Source organism: Loxodonta africana, chromosome 4, assembly GCF_030014295.1.
Source record: "Loxodonta africana isolate mLoxAfr1 chromosome 4, mLoxAfr1.hap2, whole genome shotgun sequence".
In the NCBI taxonomy this organism is placed as follows: domain Eukaryota; kingdom Metazoa; phylum Chordata; class Mammalia; order Proboscidea; family Elephantidae; genus Loxodonta; species Loxodonta africana.
Window position 1 is genome coordinate 53,242,433 of NC_087345.1, and position 24,474 is coordinate 53,266,906.

The 24,474-nt window shown below is 34.7% G+C and overlaps 1 protein-coding gene across 8 annotated transcripts in view; it reads left to right on the forward strand.

Moving 5' to 3' along the window:
• The window catches only part of PPFIA2 (PTPRF interacting protein alpha 2), a 552,369-nt gene that overhangs the window by 457,816 nt on the left and 70,079 nt on the right, over positions 1 to 24,474 (forward strand). For 7 of the 8 annotated variants that reach the window (XM_003405226.3, XM_003405230.3, XM_064283784.1 and 4 more), the window contains 5 exons: positions 2,096 to 2,231; positions 4,121 to 4,341; positions 17,334 to 17,571; positions 21,361 to 21,390; positions 22,870 to 23,000. In XM_003405226.3, coding sequence (XP_003405274.2) covers positions 2,096 to 2,231; positions 4,121 to 4,341; positions 17,334 to 17,571; positions 21,361 to 21,390; positions 22,870 to 23,000 — 756 coding nt within the window. Of the gene's footprint in view, positions 1 to 2,095; positions 2,232 to 4,120; positions 4,342 to 17,333; positions 17,572 to 21,360; positions 21,391 to 22,869; positions 23,001 to 24,474 lie in introns of those variants that run through there. The other variant, XM_003405234.3, reaches the window with a different exon arrangement.

A 24,474-nucleotide genomic window follows, 5' to 3' on the forward strand; every position in this document is an offset into this window, starting at 1 on the left:
ACAGATATTACTTCCGTTTTCTCCTGAGAGGGAGCTGATTAAAATGAAAGAGGTGAGCAGTTACTTCTTTGGGTAAAGTATAAGCAATGGTCTCGTCTAGGATCGGTATTGGCTTGGGTCATTTATTTTTTCGAGATATGTTAAGCATCTTCTACAAGCCAGAGAGTAGTGCATTGGGGATATAGTAGGAATAAAGAGGACATGTTCCTGATGAAAGATACAGAAGTATTAGTTTGAGGAATGTTATAATATGGGGAACACTGGTAGCTAGAATAGTGTACGTCAATGGGATTTTTAAACTGAGATCTTAAGGATGTTAACCATGTAAAGGTGTGAAAAGACTACTACAACCAGAAAGAACAGCATGTTCAAGGGTTCAGAATCAAAAGAAACTGTGAGTTATTGAAGGAATTGAAAGAAAGTGAGTAAAGCTTGTGTGTAGAATAAGGAAGAGAGTAGCTAGGAATGAAGTGGAAAAGTAGAAAGGACCTAGATTTTGGAGGGCCTTGTAAGGACAGCGCAATCTTTAGTCTTTAGCCTAAGTAACTAGGAAAACCTTACAGAGTTTTAAGCAGGATGTTGATATGACCAGATCTGTGTTTTGCTTCACATTTTATAAATGATTTGCTTTTGGGAGAAAAAGAAAAATAAAACAATACTCCTAAAAATGATGAGTTATAGTGGAAATTCTACTCTGATGCCCAGAAAGACAATCTAAGCAGCGATAGGCAAAAAAGTACCTAGAGTGTTTTCAGCTGGATAGTTTAGAACTGTTATGTAATATATTTAACTCTTTCATGAATTTATCAGATATTTATTAAACGCTTACTATATGCCAGGCACACATCCCTGAGAATACAGTGGTAACTAAAACCTGGTCTTTGTCTTCATGAAACTTAGAATGTCTGCCCAACAGATAAAGTTTGATAGTTGTGCAATTTATGAGTATGGCCTGGTTGACTTATCCCCAGTAAAACCATTTTACTGTGATTAAGCCTCAAGGTAATGCTGTATAAACAATGTCTGTTCCCTTTTGGAGGGACTCAATATCCCATTTGGCCAAAAGTAAGGTCTTGCATCAATTAGGTCAGAGTCTTCACTGTTGCAAACCAGACTTCATCTAGACTTTTTAGCCTTGCCAGATATTTAGAAAGGCTTGTCTTTGTTCAAAAAGAGAACTAAGGCATATAGTGGATCAGTAGGAGCCCCCAAGTTTAACAGAAAACATAGCTCTGAGCGTATTTCCTACTGATGAGGGATGTTACTTCATTTTATAGGACAGCATGTTGTTGCTGCTATTAGCACCATCATTATTATAACAATAAACTGAATTTGCTGTAAATCTATATCTAAATAATATGCCTGGAGATACCATTTTTTGCACTTTAATTACAGTGTATTTTATTACCATGTTTATTAAAAACCAGTGTGATAATATTTTCTAACTGGAATTTTCCAACTGTTTTGCCTCTAAGCAGATTATAGAATCAAATGTTCTTATCTAATGATTTTTATCTTTTTAGGACATAGTCTTATCAAAAGCTGAAAAATTGTTCTGGTGGTATATCCCATTTTATTAAAACAATATGATTATTAACCTTACATCAATCTGATAGTAAGCTTTTTGTTGAGTCCCTAAATTGGCATTGAAGTATAGAGAATAGATGTGAATAAATTTCTCCAAAAAGTTTGAAAATATGTGGTACCCAAAAACTTTATGTATTTTTCAGTTATATTAATAAGAAATATCTAAAGCAAATACATTAGCAAATAAATATTGGGATATTACTTATCAGTCTTCATATGTTTCATTGTACTATCACACTTGAAAATGATAATAATTGTTGAACAGAAAGATCGTTAAGTATATGCCAAAAGAGAATGAACCTCAGCTTAGGGAATGGACCTGCAACTAGAATCTCTAACATAAGCCTCTGGAGGGGCATCAAATGTTCATGACAATTCATCAACTTTCTTCCTTGAGATTTATTTCCTTGAGGGTTTATATTTTATTGCCAATTAAGCAGTGAATGGTGATCTGCTGGTAAATTTAATTTCTGAGATCGGATATATTTCATATTTCCCTTTTTTCCAGAACTCATCTAGACACCTCAGCTGAGTTGCGGTATTCAGTGGGATCACTAGTGGACAGCCAGTCTGATTATAGAACAACTAAAGTAATACGAAGACCAAGAAGAGGCCGCATGGGTGTGCGAAGAGATGAGCCAAAGGTGAGCCTTTGTTATTTAAGCTTTTTGATAGTTTTAAATAAATACACTATATAATCTTGGATAGAATTTCAGTGCTGAAGGAATTAAAAATAGTAATATTTTTATTAGTTTCAAGTGTGTCTTATAATTTTTTAAACATACACTTAATATATACCACTGGAGCCCCAGTGGTTAAGTGTTCAGCTGCTAACAAAAGGTCAACACTTCAAATCTACCAGCTGCTCCTTGGAAACCCCATGTGGCAGTTCTACTCTGTCCTGTATGGTCACTATGAGTTGGAATCGACTCCAGGGCATGGGTATATACCACTACTATATGCCAGAAATTGAATTAAACATTTTTATGCATTCAGCCACATTATGAAGTAGGTAGTATTTTTATCCTAATTTTAGATGTTAAAAGATTGAAGCTTAGGAAGATTAATTTTAAAACATTACACAGCAGGCAAGTGATGTAATCAAAACTTGAGTCTATGTTTGTGTGTTTCCCATGCTTTTAAACATTATGTTATACTGCCAAACATTATTTTTTTTTCTTGCTTGGGCACGTAAGCACTGACATTCATATTATTAATAAAAAGCAAGTATATATTTTTAATTAAAGTTACTATTTTAAAAACACTAAAGGGAAAATATACATAAACAATTAAAAGTGTGCATAGAGAACTGGGAAAGATACACTGCCATACCAGGCTTTCATTTAATCAATAACTAAAAATTTGTAAGCTGTGCATGCTCAGTGGGTACATAGTTGCATTTATAGAGAAGTAGCACTGGGTTAGTATACTTCCTATGTTCCTAAGTATATTTTTTTTTTACCCCAACCACTTTTATGTGTCCAAAATACTATTTAATCCATACAGGTTCATTTGTACACAGGACCTTGACACCCTTTGCTTTTAATTTTGTACCAATATGTCACGTACAAATTAATTCCTCTCAGTAGGCATTCAACATCTTTTGAATGGATAAATAAGTGAATAAATGAAGAATACATGAAATCTATCTCAGTTATTTTGTCATTCTTATGTGACAAATTAGCACTAATCGATACCAAAACAATTTGTAACACAAATGCTAACAGAGAGATCCTCAAATTTTAAGCCAATACTTAGGGCAATATAATATGGTCCTCCAGATAAATCATTTTATATGATCGCAAAAATAAAAACCAATTTTTTTCAGCTGCAGAAAATTATAGGATCTTCCCTTTATGCCCAGCTCCTTCATAATTTCAGATCACACCTTGAAGACACTGACTCATTGAATACTGAATCTGTCATTCACACAATTTTATTGTACCGATTAAAATATAGTCATGTAAATTAACATGCATTGGCTTACAAAACCAATTTGGCACCAAGTGACCAGAGTAGTGGAGATGAAATTAAATCACTTTGCAATATTTCAATAATATTTTTTAAAGATTTGTGTAACTGAATGATGGGGAGAGAATTCTTATGTAATTTGTTGTGGGATAATATTTGTGATTTCTGCCTATATTAAAGAAGATATAAGTAAAATAATTAGTACATGAAATGGAAATGTTTGACTGTAAGTGAATAAAGATTGTTATATTTGGAAATGAGAAAAAAATGTTGCAAACTTAGATGCCTTAAATATTGCTTTGAATGTGGGTTGCACTAGAACTCGTAAGGGAGTTTATCATTTTTATTCATATTAAAATATTGATATTTCTGCTGACAATGTCTACCACTACTTAAAACATCAAAAGTACTACTTCATTGATCAGTAAATTAATATGTTAATAATTGTTTCTGCTTTTGCCAGATCAGCTATAAAAGCATGAATGCTTTTTTTGTTATACTTATTTTGTGGAATAGGGCTTTGAAAGTGATAAATACTCTGCATTGTTCATTTATCATTTAGGTGAAGTCTCTTGGGGATCATGAATGGAATAGAACTCAACAAATTGGAGTACTAAGCAGCCACCATTTTGAAAGTGACACTGAAATGTCTGACATTGATGATGATGACAGAGAAACAATATTTAGCTCAATGGATCTTCTCTCTCCAAGTGGCCATTCTGATGCCCAGACTCTAGCTATGATGCTTCAAGAACAATTGGATGCCATAAACAAAGAAATCAGGTGAGTTCAATTAGGGTTGATGATTTCAAGGCGTTAGAAGACATTGATACTGAAAATGTGGTCCTCAGATCAGGAGCACCAGCATCACCTGATTGCCTCTTAGAAATTCAGGATCTTGGCTCTCACCACACACCTACTGAATCAAAATGTGCACTTTCACAAGATCCACACGAGATCTGTCTATCTCCTGAATAAAATCTGGGAGGCATTGAATTAGGACAGACTTGTAAGGAACATATATGAAACATATACAAATTAATGACATTAGGAGCGATATAAAAAAACAAGGTGAATATGATAAAATATTTTCCAACTAATTTTATAGTACTTTTTGAATTACAATTTACCATTTAAAAGAGATATTTGGGTTAATAAAGTACATTTGTAAGTTACATTTAACACTGCAGTACAGATACTAAATTACATGTGAGTTAATGAATATCCAGCTTCCTAAAAAGTATTTAGACATCAGAGTGAAATTTCCTTGATGTTCTTTTTAAATCGATTTTAAACCATAATATCCAGGAGCATATATTCTTGGATTAATTTACTAATGTCAAATGCCTTTAAAATATTTATGCCAGAATTTTTATTTTATTTGTTTTTTTTATGCAACACCCACAGAGCATATGCTGAAAGCAGGATAGGGTGCCATGCACTGCCACAAAATCAGAGATATAAAAAAAAAACAAATTTAAAACAGACCATAACTTTAAACAACATGAAAAGCTACTGCTGTTACTGCTACTACTATTCTTAATAATTAAATTTCTATAGTAATATGTTTCATGAAAAATGAACACTTAATCATAAGCATTTATGGTTGGTTAATTGTATTCACTGGTGCCTACAACTTACTTTTCAAGTCTAGTTGCTGCCATATTTCAAACTAAAGCCTAATTCTTATCTAGGTTTCTTCTGAGGGTCACATAATATTCATTACCTCAGTAAACGTAAAAGTTTTATACAACAGCGTCCAAGTTTAAGGCAAATTAAATTGATGAATAAAAATCCCCTGCCATTTTTTGGTAAATATGTGTGCATAATATCAAACTAACCAAATGAGAACTCAATTCATTTGCATTCTTTATATATAAAAGGCTTAATTATTTCTACATTATTTAATATGAAGCTTAACAAGTTTTTTTTTTATTATTCTAGAGGCAATAAAATATTTTGATGATGTATTCTAAGACTGAATTATTTCATACCAGATAATGGAAAAAAATGTATCATCACACAGTATGTGTAATAGATTATTTCCAAAGGCTAGATAATCTTACAAAATTGAAATTGTACAAGACAATATTTTGAATGTTGAGAAATGTTGTCACTGTGATGACAAATTTAACTTAATATATAGTTTCCTGAATACCAGGGACATCCAAGTCTTTGTGTCACTAACTTGACTGACGTCAGTGGAGGTTCTGCTGTGTCAGGTGGATTTATTTTCTTTCAAACATCAGGAATCTATTATTATCTTGTTTTTTCAACTGATGAACATTCTTTTTTTACTATTTTGAACACCGCCTGTATTTGCTCTCTCTGACTCTAGTTGAACCTGTTCCCTCCCAGATTCTAAAGCTATATATGTTGTGTGTGTGTGTGTGTGTGTGTATAGATATAAAACCAAAAACCCATTGCTCTTGAGTTGATTCTGACTCATAGCAACCCCATAGCACAGAGTAGAACTGCCCCATACAGTTTCCAAGAAGTGCCTGGTGGATCCCAACTGCTAACCTTTTGGTTAGCAGCCATAGCCCTTAACTACTGTGCCACCAGGGTTTCCATATATAGATGTGGAGATAGATATAAGGTAGTAATAAAATGATGTTGTTTGTTGTTGTTGTTTGCTGTCGAGTCGATTTTGACTCTTAGTGACCCTATAGGACAGAGTAGAACTGCCCCATAAGGTTAAAACCAAAAACCAAACCAAGTGCCTTCGAGTTGATTCCAACTCATAGCAGCCCTATACATAAGGTTAGGAAACCCTACAATATTCTGCTCCTGTAAATAATGTAAAGTCTCCTAGGCTATAATATTTACAGGAGCAGTTCATTAGGTCTTTTCTCCTGTGCAGTTACTGGTGAGTTTAACCATCAGCCTTTCAGTTAGCAGCCCAATGCTTAACTGTTGTGCCACCAGGGCACCTTCAATAAAGTGATAGGTAATTTAATTTTATCACCTGTTTAGATCCTTATTGAAAACCATTTATAAACCAAAGTTGTCACTCCCTTTCAATGAAATCATAAATTTTACCTTTGTTTCCTATTCCCAGTGAGTAATTACATAATCTTAGCATTAGAAGAGAAATTAGACAACATCTAAATAATCTAAAATGTAACATCTATGGCTAAATGGAATAAGTAATTTTTCAATAGTGTAAATTATATCTCATAAATCTGCTGTTAGCATACTCTAATGAAGATGTTATTAAATAACAGGATGAGTTCTTCTGGAAAAAAAATCAGTTTATAGGAGAAAAGGAAAATAAAACCTACTATTGAAATTTTAGCCTTTATTCCTTTCATCATTTTGGTAATTCTTGCTTGATGTCGAACCTTTTCTGAAATATTTTTAAATAAGAAATAGCTATAAAAACTGACTTCTTCCTAAGGGAAATGAAAGGGGCAGATATTAAAACCCTAAACCTAGAGTGGAAAATAGATTTCAGTTTTGTGCCAATCAATTAGTAGAGGCTCTGAGGTACTTGGTTTTGAAGGATTCTGAAGTCAATGTAATACTTCGGGACTTAAATGACTGATTAGTAGGTCTACCAAGGGCTGTCTCCCATCTCCATTTTATTCCTTCTCCCTCTTCTCAAAGAAGGGTATTGAAAGATGCATTGGCAACACTAAAAATGGGGGAATAAGAAAGTTGTCCTAGGTTTCTGATTATTCCATTGAAGAACTTCACGCATTTAGTCATAGTCACATTACTCTGACTATCCAATATACATATCTGTGAGATGTACTTAATGAAAAATCCTGATGCCTTTTATTTTGTAATGAGTATAAAATTCAGGTCAAAAAATTGTTTGATATCCCAATTTCTATTTTTTCATACCCATTCAGCCAGGGAAAGAGAGATTTATCTATTTTAGGTCGATTCTTCTTTCCTTTTAATTTTTACGGTTTCTGAGACATGCTAGGGCACAGATGTTTCTACAAGTTTATATAAGACTTCGTCTGCTTAGATTTCAATCTGATATATTTCCTCTTGCAGCCTTCCAAGAGTACTTCCCAGAGTCCAAAAGGCAGGGCTCCTTACTGTAGGACCCACCAACATCTACAGATTCACATAATTTTTCCCCAGTCTCTCAACCAGCCAACTAGGGGAAATCATTTCTACTAAGATATGCCTCAACAAAAAACCCATTGCTTTCAAGTCAATTCCAACTCATAGCTGCCCTGTAGGACAGGGTAGAACTGCTCCATAGGATTTCTAAGGAGCAGCTGGTGGATTCAAACTGCAGCTGGTGGATTCTAACTTCAGCCAAGCTCTTAACGGCTACACTACCAGGGCAAATCAGCTAATATGTAGTCCACGGATGAGCAGCACCTGGGAATATAATAAAAATACAAAGTCTTATGTCCTGTGATTGACCTACTGCATTTTAACAAGATTATCAATCTCTGTATGTGCACATTAAAGTTTAAGAAGCACAGACATACAACACCATCACTGTCATAATGCTGTATACTTTCTTGCCCGTTACCCTGCTCATCATCCTACCACAAACTCTCCAAAGACTTTGACTCCAGAGTCGATGAACGCTCCTGTTTTCCTCAATCTCTTCTCCAAATGTTTCTCTCATCACCTTGTATTAACCAACAGCCAGCTCTTTTCTGAAGTCACCACTTCCCCTTCAGCTGCCTCAGTAAGTAAGGAGATTTACACACTTACACCTTGAATACCTTAGGTGAGGAGTGTGATTAGGCCCCTTTTATTCCCCACACCTACTTCCAGACTGTAGTCATGTAGACCTTGTAAAAATGCTCCTATCTTTAGGCTTATGTTGTTTGACCATTCCACCCTCTTTGACTTTTAATTATTGTTATCTTCAAGCTTCCAGGTTTCTTCTACTTGTTCATTGAAACAACTAACTTTGGCACCTGGCTAATAGTACCAGGCCCTTTAATTGGACTCAATGTCTCTATGGAATATCCATTCAATGCACACTAGCCCTTCAGTTTCTTCTCCTCCCCTCTCCAAACTTAACTCTGAACTTTAATAAACACTATTCCAGCTCCAGAACTACAATTTCAAATATCTCATCCTTCAAACATAGTCTCTTCTCGTTCAAGATTATATGTTTAATTTCTAACATAGCCATTTTCCTTTTACCTCATTGAGGGCACCAATCTATCCATTCATTTGTACATATTTTTATGTCAATAAGTTTTCCTCTTTTCCTTTTTAATTTCATGTTTCACCATTATAATACCATTATTGTCAATATCCTTCCTTGTTCTGTATTTTATTACTTCTATAGGTCAAACCCCAATCTTGGATCAACCTTCTTATTTGGTTTCTCCACACTCACACTCAGGAAGCCTAGTGCTTCTGGAAATGCACATATATACACACCCCACCACCAGGTCATATGGATATTGAAATGAATTTATGATCACAGATTTCATATGGGTCCACAGCTCTACGCATGACAATTATGTTTACATAATCAGCACTTCTTCGACACTCTGCATTTGTTGTTCCACACCTTTTCCACTCTCCTAGAATTTTAGATCATTGTACCTTCAATTTGTTACTTTCAGCAAGTTATCAATACGAATATTTCTTTGAGAAATTTTAAAAGCATAACACTAAAATTTCCTTAATTTTCTTCTACCAAACTTCCAAACTTAACTGTATCTGAACCTTCTCTATTTAAACCTTGTCAAAAAACGGGGAAATATCCCTCATTTTATTCTAGAACATTTCCTTCATTTTTGCCATATGTCTTTCTTTTCTTCAGAAACTTATGCTCTATTATCAGTTTCTCTATTATTTTTGTTTATTCATTCAAATACATTAATGGATTATCTCCATTAATATTTAAACATACTCAAGTCTTTCTCATGTTAAGAACAAACAAAATGAACATTCCCTTCCAGCTACTTCCGTATTTCTGTCTTTCCCTTATAGACAAACTTTTCAAAACCGTTGTCAGTAGCCAGTGATCCATTTACTCACATGCACTTCACCTCACTACAATATAATTATCTACTCCTCAAACCAAAGTTTCAAACATCTTCCATGTTGAAAGAGTCCAAATATTTCGACTCGACAGCACTGGGTGGGTGTCTGGGAACATTGCTTGATATTTCATTGCTTGATATTCAGTAGAATATTCCCTCCTTAAAATAACATTTTTTTGAGGTAAAGCCAACATTGCAGTACAGACAGAAGCATCACACCTTCCTTCCACAGCAAAGATCCAAAAACCAAGTAAAACAGACAAATGTCAGTCCTAGAACCCTATGTGTCAAATGAAGATATAAAGAACTCAACCAAGCACCAAATGGAATAAGAAACTGACAGAGAACAGAGAGCAAGGAGAGATATAAATTGAGGTCCTCTGTCAGCTAACACAGCACAGATTCACCATCTTGGACTCCTGTCGGAGATCAGCAGTCAGGGAGTATGGGAAAGCAGCTTCACAGAGCTACTAGCAGGAGACCGAGCACCCAATAACCAGCGATACACACTTTCCCACCCCTTACCCTTCTTCCCCCTTCTTGGCCTCTACTGCTTCCCAATGGGCCGAGTGACCATGTTGGCTCTATGACACTTGGATTTGCCCCACCCACACTGGCCAGCTCCTTCAGTGCCATTTCATTGTTGCTGCTGTTGCTTGTTTTTTTTTTTTTTTTTGGCTTCTTTTGGTTTCTTCCCTGCCTTTCACCTCCTCCGCCTCCTTTCTCTTGAACACCTGGCTTCATGTGCTATATTTGCTTCTTCTTGACAGTCTGTGAAATGTCCCTTGGCTGGGGAACTGCACTGCCACACTGGAGGGATCCACGGGGCCTTTTTTGTTTGTTTTGTTTGTCTTTTCGTGTCTTGGGAGTCCCTTCTAGCTGGGCTGTACTGCATGGTTGGGAAGCCACTCACCCATTCTGAGCAGCCGTGTTGGTGGGACCCCTGGTGGCATTTCTTCTTTTTTCTTTTCTATCTTTCTTCATTTCTCAATTTCTCATCTCTATCTACTTACCTTCTTTTCCTGTCTCCTGAATACCTGGTGCTGTTTGCCATCTCTGTCCCATCTAGCCAAGCTGTACTGCAAGGCTTGGAAACTACTCCCCTGGTTTGTGCAGCCACACCAGTGGGATCACTGGGGGCCTTCTTTTTATTTTATTTTTTCTTTTATCTTTGCCTTTTATCCTTTTTGTTTTTCTTCATTTCTGTTTCTTATATCTCTCCAATTTCCTTCTTTTCCTGTCTCCTGAATACCTGATGCTCTGTGCCATCACTGCCCCTTCTAGACAGGCTGTGACCTGAGGCCTGGGAGCCACTTCCCCTGTCACTGGTGGAATCCCTGGGGTCATTTCTTTTACTTAAAAAAAATTTTTTATCTATTTATTTTCTTTTTCTTTTTTCCCTTTCGCTTTTCTTCATTTCCGAGTTTCTCATCTCTCCACTCCAATGGCAAGCTCCTTCAGCACTTTTTCTGTTTGTTTGTTTGGCTCCTGTTTCTCTCTATTCTTTCCCACACCCATGTTAGCTCCACACATCACAACCTCCTCCCTCCTTCCTGCCTACCTGCACTGTGTGCTGAACCTACTGGAACCTGCCCAGGACTGACCCCTGGCCTGCCCTGTAGGCCCCAGTACATGCCACAAACAATGCATCCCAGTCCCTCCCCTTCAGCTGGACCTGAACTGCTGCACCATAGCTGAGTGACTGGCCTGCCCATTGTACAAGGAGGTGAAAAGTATCGTGCCCACAGATGAGCAAACAACAAAGAACACAGAGCCCGCCTGCTCAGATATAACCAAATAAAACAAAAAAAGCAAGATGAAACAAACAAAGCTACAATCAATAAATGAAGAAAATCACTACTGAATGTCACAAAGACAGCAGACGATATTAAAACATATTAAAAAACAGGACATGATAGTTCCTGTAGTCATCCAAAATAAAACACCAGATAAATTTCCAGTAAAAGAAAAGGTACTAGAACTACCTGACAGGGAATTCAAATCTCTAATATTCAGAGTTATGAAAGAGCTGAAGCAAAAAGCGGAAAAAAATAGACAAATTCATGGAAAATACAGGCAAAAAAATGGAAGAATTCAGGAAAATAAAACAGGAACAAAGTGTCAAAATAAATTCACAACAAAAATCATACAAAAACAACAATTAGAAATCCAAAAGAAAAACAACAAGATTTCAGAAATAGAGTGTCATAGAAGGGCTGAGAAGCAAATTTGAAAAATAGAAGACAGGATCAGCAAAATTGAAGACAAATCTTGGCTACAACTTTGCAGAAAATTCAGAAAAAAGAGTGAATAAAAATGAAGAAACCCTGAGAGTGATACAATCAAAAGCAGAAATTTGTGAGTGATCAGGGTTCTAGAACAAGGAGAGAAAACAGAAAACACAGAGAGAATCCTTGAAGAATTGCTGACAGGAAACTTCCCTAATATCATGAAAGATGAAAAGCTGACTGTCTAATAAGCTCAACAAACCCCTTATAGGATAAACCCCAAAAGAAAATCACCAGGGCATACCATAATCACACTTGCTAAAACCAAAGACAAAGAAAGAATCCTTGGAGCACCTCAAGAAAAATAAAAAAAGTCACATACAGAGGGGAAATAATAAGACTAAACTCTGACTACCTTGGCAGAAACTGCAGGCAAGAAGGCAATGGGATGACATATATAAAACCTTAAAAGAAAGAAATTTCCAACCAAGAATAATATATCCTGCAAAACTCTCATTCAAATATGATGGTGAAATTAGGACATTTCCAGATAAGCAGAAATTAAGGGAATATGTAAAAACCAAACCAAATTTACAGGAATTATTAGAGGGAGTCCTTTGGTTTGAGAACAAACATCAGTCCACAGCCTTATCTAGGATGCAAGATCGCACCAGCCAGATACTAACCTAGGAAATGAACTCTCAAGGACTTTTCAAAACCAAAGATTTACAACAGGAAACCAGAAAGGTTAATTTGTAAATAACAACGTCAGAACAATAAAATACAGAATAAATGGTGTAGGTATATGCGTATAGAACTTTCTAATGGAGAGGAATGCAAGGTGATACCAAGTAATAATAAAAAAAAATAGACTGGTTCAAACATAGGAAGATAAGTGTAAATTTCAAGGTAACCACAAAGAAAGTTAACAAACCTACTCATCAAAACAGAGAAGAAAAACAAAGTCAAAGTCTCAATAAAAACAAAATCTGTGAAAACAAAAAGAATTTAAAAAAAAATCCACAAACAAAAGGAATTCAGCACAGGAGAGTAAGAGGAACAAATAAAATGTCTGTACCACAAAAAACCACAAAAAAAAAAAAAAAAGGCACTGCAAAATGACAGCAATAAACTCACACCTATCAATAATTACACTGAATGTAAATGGCCTAAACGCACCCATGAAGAGACAGAGAGTGACAGAATGGATTAAAAAAAACAGGATCCATCAATATGCTGTCTACAAGAGACTCACCTTAGAAACAAAGATGTAAATTTATTAAAAATCCAAGGATAAGATAACCTTTCTCCATTGGTTTCTGAAACAGCAATGCTACTAATGTTCTCCCTAAACCTCTGGTCACTTCTCCTTTTACAAGTACATCCTCATCTGCCGTGTTATTAATGTGGGAGCTCTTTAAGGTTTCTCTTGTTGTGAGGTGCTATCCAGTTGATTTCAACTCATAGTGACCATACTTGACAGAGTAGAATTGTCCCATAAGGTTCCCTAGGCTGTAATTTTTATGAGGGCAGATTGCCAGGTCTTTCTCCTGTGGAGCCGCTGGATGAGTTCAAATAGCCAACCTTTTGGTTAGCAGCCAAACACTTAATCATTGTGACACCAGGACTCCTTTTAAGTTTCAAAATGATTGTATTTCCCAGGCAGGATCATTTGCCAGCATGACTTGAATTACCATTATACCAGAGAAGCTGGAAGTTACATTCCTAGTTCAGCCTTCTCCTTTGAGCTCCAAATCCAGCTATCTTCTTATCTATATTTAGATGTTTTGGTAATCTGAATCTCAATGCCTTAAGAACAAATCCATGATTTTCTGCACCAAAGCTGTTTCTCTTCAGCATTCCCTCTCTCAGTGTATGCAACCACCAATTATCCAGCTGATGAATTTGAGAATAACCTTTGATGAGTTCTTCTAATTTATACCTTCTTTTATTTAATACCAGATTGTGACTATATTGCTGCCTTGATATGATTCAAACCTATCTCTCTACCTCCATCAAGCTACATTGCCTGTTACAGTCATTCCTCATCTGGATGACAGTAAGAGTTCCAATCTGGTTTCTTTGTAGTATTTATCCTAACACAGTAACCAAAGTTGATTTTTTTTTTTAAACCCAAATGTTTATGCACTCCACATTTTCAAACCTTTTTATTGTTCTTAAGATATAGAATAAAATCCTAAATATGATCTACAGGGCTCCACGTATCTCACCATTCTCATACCAACCTCATACTGCTCTATGCACTATTTATCCATGCCTTTCAGTTCTTCAAATGTGTGGTGCTTTCTCCCACTCCATTGCTGTTCATTTCTTATGGAGCACCTCCCCATTCCACACTTCTACCTTAACCTTTCAACACCTATTTCTTACTCATCATGAAGAGCTCCACTATCAGGCCTTCAGAGAAGACTTCACAGTCCATCAGTTCTTCTCCTTCATAGCATTTATCACGGTGTGTAGATGTTGAGCATATTTTGTGATTGTTTAATTAATGACTAGAATGTAATTTCTTGCTATATGAGCAAGAAATGTATCTAGTTTTGCTCACTATTGTATTTCTGTGTCTTAGACTTTGCTGGATACATAGAAGATGCTCCATAAACATGATTACTATAAATAGAAAAAAATATATAGAACATGAATTCTAACTGAATAACAGTTTCTGAACTGTTCAGCTCGTGTCTGCACTCAGTGATTAGGTTTAAAATCGAGTATGTAGTCTTGTGATACTGAATTTGATGGGAAATATCAACACACACCCACAATAATAATCTATTTCCCTCCAGAGAACTTTTATCTGTGTCATGTTAGGATAGTAATTGCCAGTAACAATCTTGGCTTAGACAAATTCAGTTGATAGCCAAAGAATGTATTCAAACTACTGTCCTTCAATTTGCTTCCTCCCTGCACCCTATAATGTAAGTTAGTTGCCAATTTGTAAGAAATGAAGAAATGCATAAAACTAGAGGATTTGTCTCTAGCTGAGGTTTTTCTTATTTTATAAAATAATTTAGCCATTTAAAAATGATTCTTTTCTGGCTTTCTCTCAGGCTCAACTGATTATCTTAAAGGAGGGATTATATTGCATCAAACTCATTTGCTACTGTGGTGTTCACTGATCATCCTTCTACAGTTAGATACTATTTGGCCTGTCTTAATTTTGTAATCTTTTTATCCCTTTGTCCTCTGTATGATTCCTGTGCGAATCCCCTCCCTAAAATACTGGGGCATTCTGAAGGGAGTCTATTTTGTTGGTGGTGCTGTTGGTGTTCTCTTTTCTGTGTTAATGTTAAGGATTCCAAAGATCAAGAGACTGTCCTTTATTTTTCCAAATAAAGAATGTGTAGGCAGCATCTGATTTCCTGTGTGACTGAACTTTAATTGACCTCTCCCAACTTGTTCCTCTAGGTTTGAGTCTCCTTTGCAATTAGTAGATTTAGAGTTAACCAAATTTCTTTGTGCAAAAGAATCACGTTGCTTCTCACTAGACTCAAACTATTTTGATGCCAAGAATTCTAAAAGTACAAAGTGCCTTTTTTTAAATTAATGTTTTGTTTTTTTTTTTTAATGAGTGAAAAGCAGTCTTTTCATTAGAATCTTTTAGTCTTTAATGATGTTGTGCTATGTTTGCTGATTAAGTCTTTTTTGGAATTCTGATCTTTGGGTAAAATCAAAACACACCCATGAAAATAAACTTCAAAGTAACAGAGTTCAGATTCTTTGTATGTACGTGAAAGATTGAAATTACATATGCCCCTTAATTTTTTAACCAAAATGAATGTGGTCATATATTTGAATACAATTTTAAGTACAATTGTGTAGAGAAGTGGTTATTTTTGAAGAAACAGGCTTTGCATTTTAATTTTTTGATCTGTTAAAATAAAAAAGATTATTTATTCTAATAGCCTTTAGGGAAAATATCTGTGAAGATATTTTCTTTCTAGCCAGTGAATTCATATCACTTACAATCTGGAGAAGTTACAGAATAAAATTAGTGAAGACACAAGAGTGAGTTGATCACTAAAAGACTGGTGAGCAAACATACCTCAACTTCCCACATCAAACATAGGCCAAAAGACTTTGCTATTTCAAAAAAGCAGTGAATAAATGACATTTTCCATACTTAAAAAAAAAAAAAAAGAAGCTTTGCAGTACCCATAACCTTGAAGCTAAAGGCTACATGTCATAGGAGATAAAAACAAACCATTTAGAGTTAAGAAGAAAATATAATAGGAGAGACTTCTGACCTTCTTATCAAACTAACTATACTAGTACATGATTTCGTTACAACAGTATACAAAATGTATATATATATTCAACTTCATTTGGACCTTTACACAACCAGCTAAAAAGCTCTTTATTCTTTGTTCCTTGATTTGTAAATATTTTTGAAGCTTCTCTCCTATCTAGAGAAAAAAGGCAATGTCTAGTATGTTGCTTTCTCAAAAACATTTATTTCAACCATTTTGTTTTTTAGTGTTGCTTTCATTATATGCCTTTGTGTCTTAGATCCTATGATTTTAAATTTAGTCTTAACTAATATGTATTTTAATGCTAGATTAATATACATATGTATCAACACACATATGTCTTTCCACATTACTAAATTCCCTGTTACTTATTTAAAAGGGATTGGCTAAGTATATGTTGATGTTAAAAAAGACCCAGAATTTTATTTGGCTGCAAGATTATAAATGACCATTTATTGAAGATTCTATTGATGAATTTTTTTCATTGGGTAAGAGGTTGCCTTCAATGTCTGTGTCACTATCTGGGATTCTAAAATCTATTTTTTAGTTTGTTTGTTTGGTTGATTGGTTTTGTTTCCTCGGTTCAAATATAAGATCAGAATTAGTGAAAAGAATTAATTAGGCAGGCAAGGCTTTAAAAGAGTTTTAACAGGTGAAAGGTCAGACTGGAGTAGGGAGTAATTATATGTCATTTAAAAAGAAAGATTTTCTAAATTTCAGCCAGGAAGTCTCTGGAACTTATTGAAAGTCATGTAACCTAGAGGGAAAGAAGAAAAAAATAAATAAAACTATTTGATTTGATATACATTGTCCACAGAGTAATTTTGTATTGACTTAAGTGAATTCTAGTTACCATCACGTTGCTGTCAGTTGCTTTCTAGTCAATTCCGACTTATGGCAGCCTCATCTGTTACAGTACAGAATCGCTCCATAGGGTTTTCTTGGCTGTAATCTGTTTGGAAGCAGATCACCACGACTTTCTTCTGCGGTGCCACTGGTGGGTTCTAACCATCAGCTTTTAGGTTAGTAGTTGAGTGCAAACCATTTGCGCCACCTAAGGACCTATCAAAAAAAAAAAAAACCTGAACCAGTTGCTGTAGATTTGATTTTGACTCATAGCGAACCTATAGGACAGAGTAGAACTGCCCCGTAGGGTTTCCAAGGAGCACCTGGTGGATTTGAACTGCTGACCTTTTGATTAGCAGCTGTAGCTCTTAACCACTATGCTGCCAAGGTTCCCTAGGGATCTATAGCAACATAAAATGAATCAATATTAAAACTGTGTCTTTCAGGCTGATTCAGGAAGAAAAAGAATCTACAGAATTGCGTGCTGAAGAAATTGAGAATAGAGTGGCTAGCGTGAGCCTGGAAGGCCTGAATTTGGCAAGGGTACACCCAGGTACCTCCATCACTGCCTCAGTTACAGCCTCATCACTGGCCAGTTCATCTCCCCCCAGTGGACACTCAACACCAAAGCTCACCCCGCGAAGCCCTGCCAGGGAAATGGATCGCATGGGAGTCATGACACTGGTATGATGATGTGTCCTGAGTTTCTTTGCACCCAGTAAGATTCGTAATATATTAGCTAACCTTTCCAGGATGGTTAGGCTAGTCCAAGAGCTTTTTGTGTATTTTACTCTTTCATTTATTTCTGAAGCAATTGTATGAGGTTGGTACAATTATTATTCCCATGATGAGATGAGGAAATGGTAGCCCATACAGATTTAACTTTCCCAAGGTCACATAGTAAGTAAATGGCAGAGCAGGAATCTAGATATTACATTAGAAATCTGAATGACTTAAAACCATCAAGTATATTTTTACTAATGACATTTTGATAAGATAAATTGGGACTTTTTGACATATAAATAACAAAAATATTTATTATAATTGCTTCAATTTATTATTGAACAGTGCTTTATAAATTTAGAATATATAAACTATAATATGGAATTTATAAGAAAGACCATAGAAAGTACTGTTAACAATAGCTCCATTTTGTTTTAGGATTTTATATCAACATTTTCACACTTCCTACTAGTCTTTATTTCATTTATCTTCTTATTTGGAATTAAACATTGAAAACGTAAATTAAGAGGCAGGCTAACATAAATAAGAGAAAAGCAAAGTGCTCTTTGCTAAAAATTAATGTGAGAAAACCTCTGGGAAATAAAATTGAGATGACTACTGATGCCATGATGTTAAGTCATTTAATTCTTATAATAACACCAACTTTCTGAGGAGATTATCTCAATTTAAAGCAGAGGTAACCGAGGCTTGACGAATATGAGTAAATTGGGCATGTCCACGCAGCTAGCAAGTGGTGGAGCTGGATTTTTCTTCAAAATCTGCCTAACTCAAAACCATCTACTCTTCTGCCTTTTTCTCTGTGATTACCCTAAGAATATGTTGAAATGAGAGCAATAATGTACACTAAAATATTCTGAACTGTTTCTAAAAGTAAAATTCTGTTTTCCTAATGGATATTAAAATTATATTACTAAAATTAAAATAAAATTTTAGATGAAGATTAAGTAAAATTAAAAGGCCAAACAACGATTTACACACTATAAAGTCTGCCACAAGTATAGTAAATGGAGAAGAAATAATTGATAATAGAGAATGATGTGAAGTGTATTTGATCAAAAGCTGTGAAGCTGTAATAAACATGCTCGTTGCCCTCTATATGCGCGCACAGTATACGCTAATAACCTGTTCCCACTGAGTCAATTCCGACTCATAGAGACCCTATAAGGAGTTTTGGTGGCGCAGCGGTTAAGTGCTTGGCTGCTAAACAAAAGATCAGCAGTTTGAACCCACCTGCCGTGCTTCAGGAGAAAGACGTGGCAGTCTGTTCCTTTAAAGAGCCCAGCCTTGGAAACCCTATGGGGCAGTTCTGCTCTGTCCTATAGAGTCACTATGAGTTGGAATTGACTGGACAGCAACAGGTTATATGTGAATAAAGATATTTAATTCATTGTCTGTATGACGTCTTTAACTATTTAGCAATAATATGTAATCTGGCTAAAAATTGTGAGACTTATTTTCATTAAAATTAATTTATCTGAATATATCTTATGTATATATATATTTTATATATATATGAATGTGTACCTATGCATATTATGTATATATAAAATATATGTATATATAGTGAGTATATATATACATGCATATGTATATATGTATATGATATATATATATATAATGCTCCCATCATTAGGAGAAAATGTCTTATAAACCAGTAAATGTTTCGTTTTATCTATAAAAAATAATTGTTTCATGTTAATAGAATTCCAGTTATGAAAGCTGGTAAAGATGTTTTTCTTTCATTTTAAAAATGAGGATTGAAATAGAAAACAATTTATATGGTATGGCAACATTTCCAATAATCAAACTCTTTACAGTGATAGTGCATCTACGTGTTTGAACTGTGATGTTGACAAACAATATTGGCTATACCATGGGCTGCCAAAAAAACAAATAAAACAGTCTTAGAAGAAATAACCACCAGAATGTTCCTTAGAAGTGAGGATGGCAAGACTTTGATTTGCTTACTTTGGACATGTTATCAGGAAAGACGGATGGCTAGAAAAGGACATCATGTTTGGCAAAAAAAAAAAAATGAGGGAAACCCTGAATGAGCAGGATTGATACAATAGCAAGAACAATGGACTTAAATATACCAAAGATCTTTAAGATAACACAGAACCAGGCAACTGTTCTGTTCTTTTATACATAAGGTCCACATGACTCAGAGCCAACATGAAGGCAATTAACAACAACAACATGCAATGAAACCTGTATAAAATAAAAAGGAAACATTTGCCTTTTTAAACCACTGAGTCCTCTAGTCTGTGCTCATTTCCAGAGTTGATATTTAAAATGTATTAAAAATGGCCATTGCAGACAGTGGCCAGTCAGAACAATGAACAACTAATCAGGGCTGACTCCAGCCAATATAGTGTAACCTTTAGCCAACTAAAATATGTTAATCCAATATTTTAAACCATTTGTGATCTATTTGGAAACCCTGGTGGCATCGTGGTTAAGAGCTATGGCTGCTAGCCAAAAGGTCGGCAGTTCAAATCCACCAGGTGCTCCTTGGAAACCCTACAGGGCAGTTCTACTCTGTCCTATAGGGTTGCTGTGAGTTGTAATTGACTCAACAGCAAAGAGTTTGTTTGTTTTGGCTATCTATTTATTTTGGAAATCTAAGAGCCATCCATATGATTTTTTGGTTAATAATGTTATTGTTTGTGACCTAGTTTGTGCAATGTAATATGTGCTACAGAATAACAATAACCTACTTAACACCAAAGCTGTAGTAAGAATTTTGGACCCCAAGTAACTATTTAGTCAGCATTTAAGACATGGTTGGTCAAAAGCTTGATTCTGTAGTTCTATCATTTTCTTATATTTTTACAACATAGTCATTTGCCTTTTAAAAGTACTTTCAGAGACATTAGCATCATGACCTTGGTAGTATTATTATTTTTTATTATACTACGATAACATATTTACAATAATTTAAGTGTAATTTTTCACATATGAAAAGGATGTTAGTGCTTTCATACATTTTTTGTGCAGCTATTAGCAGATTAATCTGTGGTAAATGAACATTATTACACCGTAATTTGAGTACTGAAAAAAACAGGGCATTCTTGGAGAGTAAAAGTATGTAAAATGTTAAAGCTCTGCATCAGAAAAACAGTGAAAAAAATCTCAGGAAGTTCTTATTACCTAACAAAACTTTGTCACCAAATTCATGATTGCTGTAGTAAAAAAAAAAAAAAAAAAAAAAAATTTTTTTTTTTTTTGTAGTAAAACACAGCCAGATTTTCTTTTCACTGTGTAGGAAATATTGAAGAATTTTTTTTTTTGCAAAATATAATTCATATTTGAACATTCTGAAGAAAATTAGAAATTCTAGGAACAGAAAATTAGAGATTAAAAAACACTGCATTTGTTGTATTGTGTATGTTTATGTTTTACAAGCACAGTTTTTGAGCTATTACAATATGTATTCATTGTATTTACTTTTAACTGGCAGCAAATTCATAAACATAAATAAGATGCTAGCAGTGTGTAGTTAGACTATTGGATGGGGTAAAATCAACCCATTTCCCAAAAGCAACAAAAATTTAATATTTAATGGAATAACTTAACAAAAAGTTTGTAAGATTTTTTACTTAAGTAAAATGAACAAATGTATTAAGTGAAAGAAAAAAAAAGCTTTAGATTCTATTTAAAGTTATAAAACCATTAAGTGGTAATCTTTAACTAGTTCTGTTTTCTTTTTATCACTGCCAATCACAGCCAAGTGATTTAAGGAAGCATCGGAGAAAGGTACTGTAACACACTTTAATATGATTCCTAGTTAAATACTATTTTTTTCTACGAAAGCTTTAAAATAATATTCCCTTCAGCTGAAGTTATTTTATTAACATGAAAAAGATACATTAAAAGTATTTAAGTGTCATTGAATTGTTTAAATTTGATCATGAAAACAGATGATTCAAAAATAAAAGTGTTCAGGCATTCTGGGGCAATGGTTAGACTACGAGGAATAAGTAACCTGAATTTCCACAGAATATTTGAATTACAAGCAATTGCAGTAAGTTCTTCCATGTGTAAGTCTTTACCATAGAAAAAGATATTTATGCATAATAACTTAATATAAAAACAAAGGAGACATTTCCCCAAAACATAGCTTTAAAATTTTTGTGTTTGCCATATTGGATTTTTTTTATCAGAACCTCCAGAATTATATATTTCTTAGGTGTGTTTTCCACAGTCTTTCTAAGTGTTTCAACACACAATGATGCTGTGAAAAAATGGCATCATTGTTGTGAAACGTATTTCATTACAGTTGATCTGATGGTTGAGAAGTTTCATTTTAATACAGCTGTGTATCTCTATCTCTGACAAAATTTATGGTCTGCTGAATTGTTCTGGACCTGGAACTGAATTTTTCTTTAAAACGATTCCCTCCCTATTCCATTTTCTTATGATTTTCTCTGTGCCTTTATCAATTTTCTCATGACTGGTAGTGAAATGAAACAACTTGCAAGATTATATCCCTAGCTTTTCCTTAAAAACTGCAAATCTTTTTCCAAACACCCTAAAGTATATTTCATTACCCTTAGTGATTTGAAAACACTTTACCTGATAAAGTTGTATTTTTGCCAACTCCTCTTCTCACTTCAGAAACCCTGGTGGCATAGTGGTTAAGAGCCGCAGCTGCTAACCAAGAGGTCAGCAGTTCAAATCTACCAGATGCTCCTTGGAAACTGAATGGGGCAGTTCTACTCTATCCTATAGGGTCACTATGAGTCAGAATCAGCTGTTTTTTTTTTCCCCCCCCTCATTTCGAAAGTCCACACTTAAAATATACCTATGTTATAATAAAATTACTATATATAATGTTTATTTTTTAGTTATTTGGTTCATATATATGTTTGGTATCTTTTTGTTCAGAGTTCACATTCTGATATGTTGCAATGGACTTCAGAATAGCTTTTCCGTAGTCCCTGGATATTGATCTATAATGCTTATGTATTCAGACAATATGTTTTGTGTAGTGAATCCATGTTTTTTAATTGGACTGTCTTCACTTTTAAATAGCTCTTAAATTCACACTCTGCTTAATGTGTCTTCCCTATCAGTATTGAAGTATGTAAGCTATGCATGTCCCCAATTTTTTTTGTTTATTTGTTATTTTATTAGAATTACTCAAATAGGCATGCTTTATTAATTCTTCATTTGTAATAAATTCAGTTGAAATTGTAGACCGATTTCATCTGAATGTTTTGTTTTTGCTTCTAGATTGCAGTGGTGGAAGAAGACGGTCGGGAGGATAAAGCAACAATTAAATGTGAAACATCTCCTCCTCCTACCCCTAGGGCCATCAGAATGACTCACACCCTCCCTTCTTCCTACCACAACGATGCCCGAAGGTGTGACTCTCCTGGAACATTGCACGTTGTAGCTCCCTTCCAATGTGTTATAAAATAGATTGCTTAAACATTTACATGAAATAATTGACCTGAGCAATAACTCTCTGTTGGAGTGTTTTCCTGCTGCCTCTCTACAGCATTACTTGTAAATTAACCAAATTTCTATTTCAAGATCAAATTTTTAGTTTAAATTAGTTGTGTATCTGTGGTCTTCTTACTAATCGATATTTATGAGAATAGCTCTCCTGTTTTTAGCAGATATTTGTTATTAAAATTGGGTCAGGCTACAGGAAAGACTTTTTAGACATAGGAACACAAAACTAAGGGAATTTAAGGACCATAGTATAAAATATAAGAGCAATTAAGGTCTGAAAAGTCCCTGATTGTGCCGCATTACTTTTGGCAGACAGGCATGCGCACCATCACGTGGGTGCTGCTGCTGCTGCCAGTTCTAACAGCTCCTCAGGCAGAAAGTTCTTAGAAAAAGAAAAAAAAAACACTAAAAGCACATCGTTGTTGGACAAAATGTTAAAAAAAAAAAAAAGGTAAGTCAGAAATATCTGACTCATCATAGCAACTCTTCGTACTGTCCTATCCATTTGCCTAAAAAATTGAAAACCGATCTCTGTAAAATTAATGACACAAATAATACAAACATTCGGTTTACTTTATGAATATGTCCTTGTACTATCTTCAATTGTGGTACCTCTGGATATATTGTCTCCAGAATCTAACATAATGATTTTATAATAAAATATTTTTGAAAACAAGGGTTTCCCTGCTGGAAAGCATTTCTTTTCTCCTCTTCCTCCTTCTTCTTTTTAAATTTCTAATGTTGGAAAGGAAACCCTGGTGGCCTAGTGGTTAAGTGCTACAGCTACTAACCAAGAGGTCGGCAGTTCAAATCTCCTAGGCGCTCCTTGGAAACTCTGTGGGGCGATTCTACTTTGTCCTATAGGGCCGCTATGAGTCGGAGTCGACTCAATGGCAGTGGGTAGTGGGTTAATGCTGGAAAAAAAGGAAAACAGTTACTTCAGCTTCAAAAAAAAAAAAAAAGAATTATATTTAAACATGACATGCAATAAACTCTTGTTTTGGAGTTTTAGGGAATGTGAGCTCCGATTAATCAGGATGAATAAGTAAAGTTAAATAATTCATCATGATATTATCAAATTAACAGTGATAGAAAATAATATTCAGCAGTGTTCATTGAACCACTCCTATTAATATAATGTTGAATCTATTGATCAGGATTGAACTTAGACCAGCTGCTTGGAAATCATTTAGAATTATCATGTACCTAAAGGAATACATGAGAACTATATAATTAAGAAAAAATATATAGCGATCACTAGGGTATATATATTGCTTCTAGATGCTGCCCACATAATTTCAAATTTAATAAGTTAGGCTCCAAAACTGTGAAAAATGTGGCTAGAGAAAAATCCAGTAAGGCGATAGGTCAGAATCGCAG